Source organism: Myotis davidii, unplaced genomic scaffold, assembly GCF_000327345.1.
Source record: "Myotis davidii unplaced genomic scaffold, ASM32734v1 scaffold1983, whole genome shotgun sequence".
Classification (NCBI taxonomy): Eukaryota; Metazoa; Chordata; class Mammalia; order Chiroptera; family Vespertilionidae; genus Myotis; species Myotis davidii.
The window spans coordinates 51,199-51,817 of NW_006293962.1; the positions used below are offsets into that span (position 1 = coordinate 51,199).

The window sequence follows — 619 nt, forward strand, 5'->3', positions numbered from 1 at the left end:
GTGACCCGCTGTAAGTTAGTGCTACAGTGGGAGAGTACATTGAAGGCCTGGAATTTGTTTGTGGCCTGGGAAGGGGGTGGGAGGGGGAAGAGAAGGAGGGAAGGATTTAGGGAGGTAAAGTTAGGCACAGAGACCTCCCTGTTCAAGGCCCCTGACAGCTGTTCCTGCCCTTCTTCCCCTTGCCTGACTACTAGGGTTATGTGGAAGTGTGTGTGGCGGCAGGCACGAGGAGGGGTGGAACAGGGAAGGGGGAGCTAGGGAGCTTGGCTGAAGGTCTGGGAAATGAGTGGGGATGGAGGGGAATGTGGATCAGGTTTACTACCACCTGCCAGGGAGGCCATCTGGGGCTCCTCCACCCCAGCCCCCAAAGTAGCCCCTCCCCCAGTCCCCTTTGCATTGTTCCCTCCCCCACCCCTGCTGTGGGTTCCCATCATTTCCTGTGTCAGCGCCTGGCCTACCCAGATTGTATCATGTGCTAGATTGGAGTGGGGAAGTGTGTCAAATCAATAAATGAATAAATTCAATAAATGACTATAACCAGCTCTGGTTTCTGCTGCCTTGTTGCCCCCCTCAGACAAGGGAGAGGGAGAGGGGAAAGCAATGGTTTGGGGACTGTCCA

General features: G+C 55.3%; 1 protein-coding gene across 1 annotated transcript in view; it reads right to left on the reverse strand.

Moving 5' to 3' along the window:
• Nucleotides 1–254: 254 nt before the first annotated feature.
• Nucleotides 255–619, reverse strand: part of LOC102760556 (chromosome unknown open reading frame, human CXorf65) — a 2,788-nt gene continuing 2,423 nt past the window's right edge. Inside the window, exon 6 of the mRNA XM_006767944.1 lies at nucleotides 255–275. Coding sequence (XP_006768007.1) covers nucleotides 255–275 — 21 coding nt within the window. The remainder of the gene's footprint in view (nucleotides 276–619) is intronic.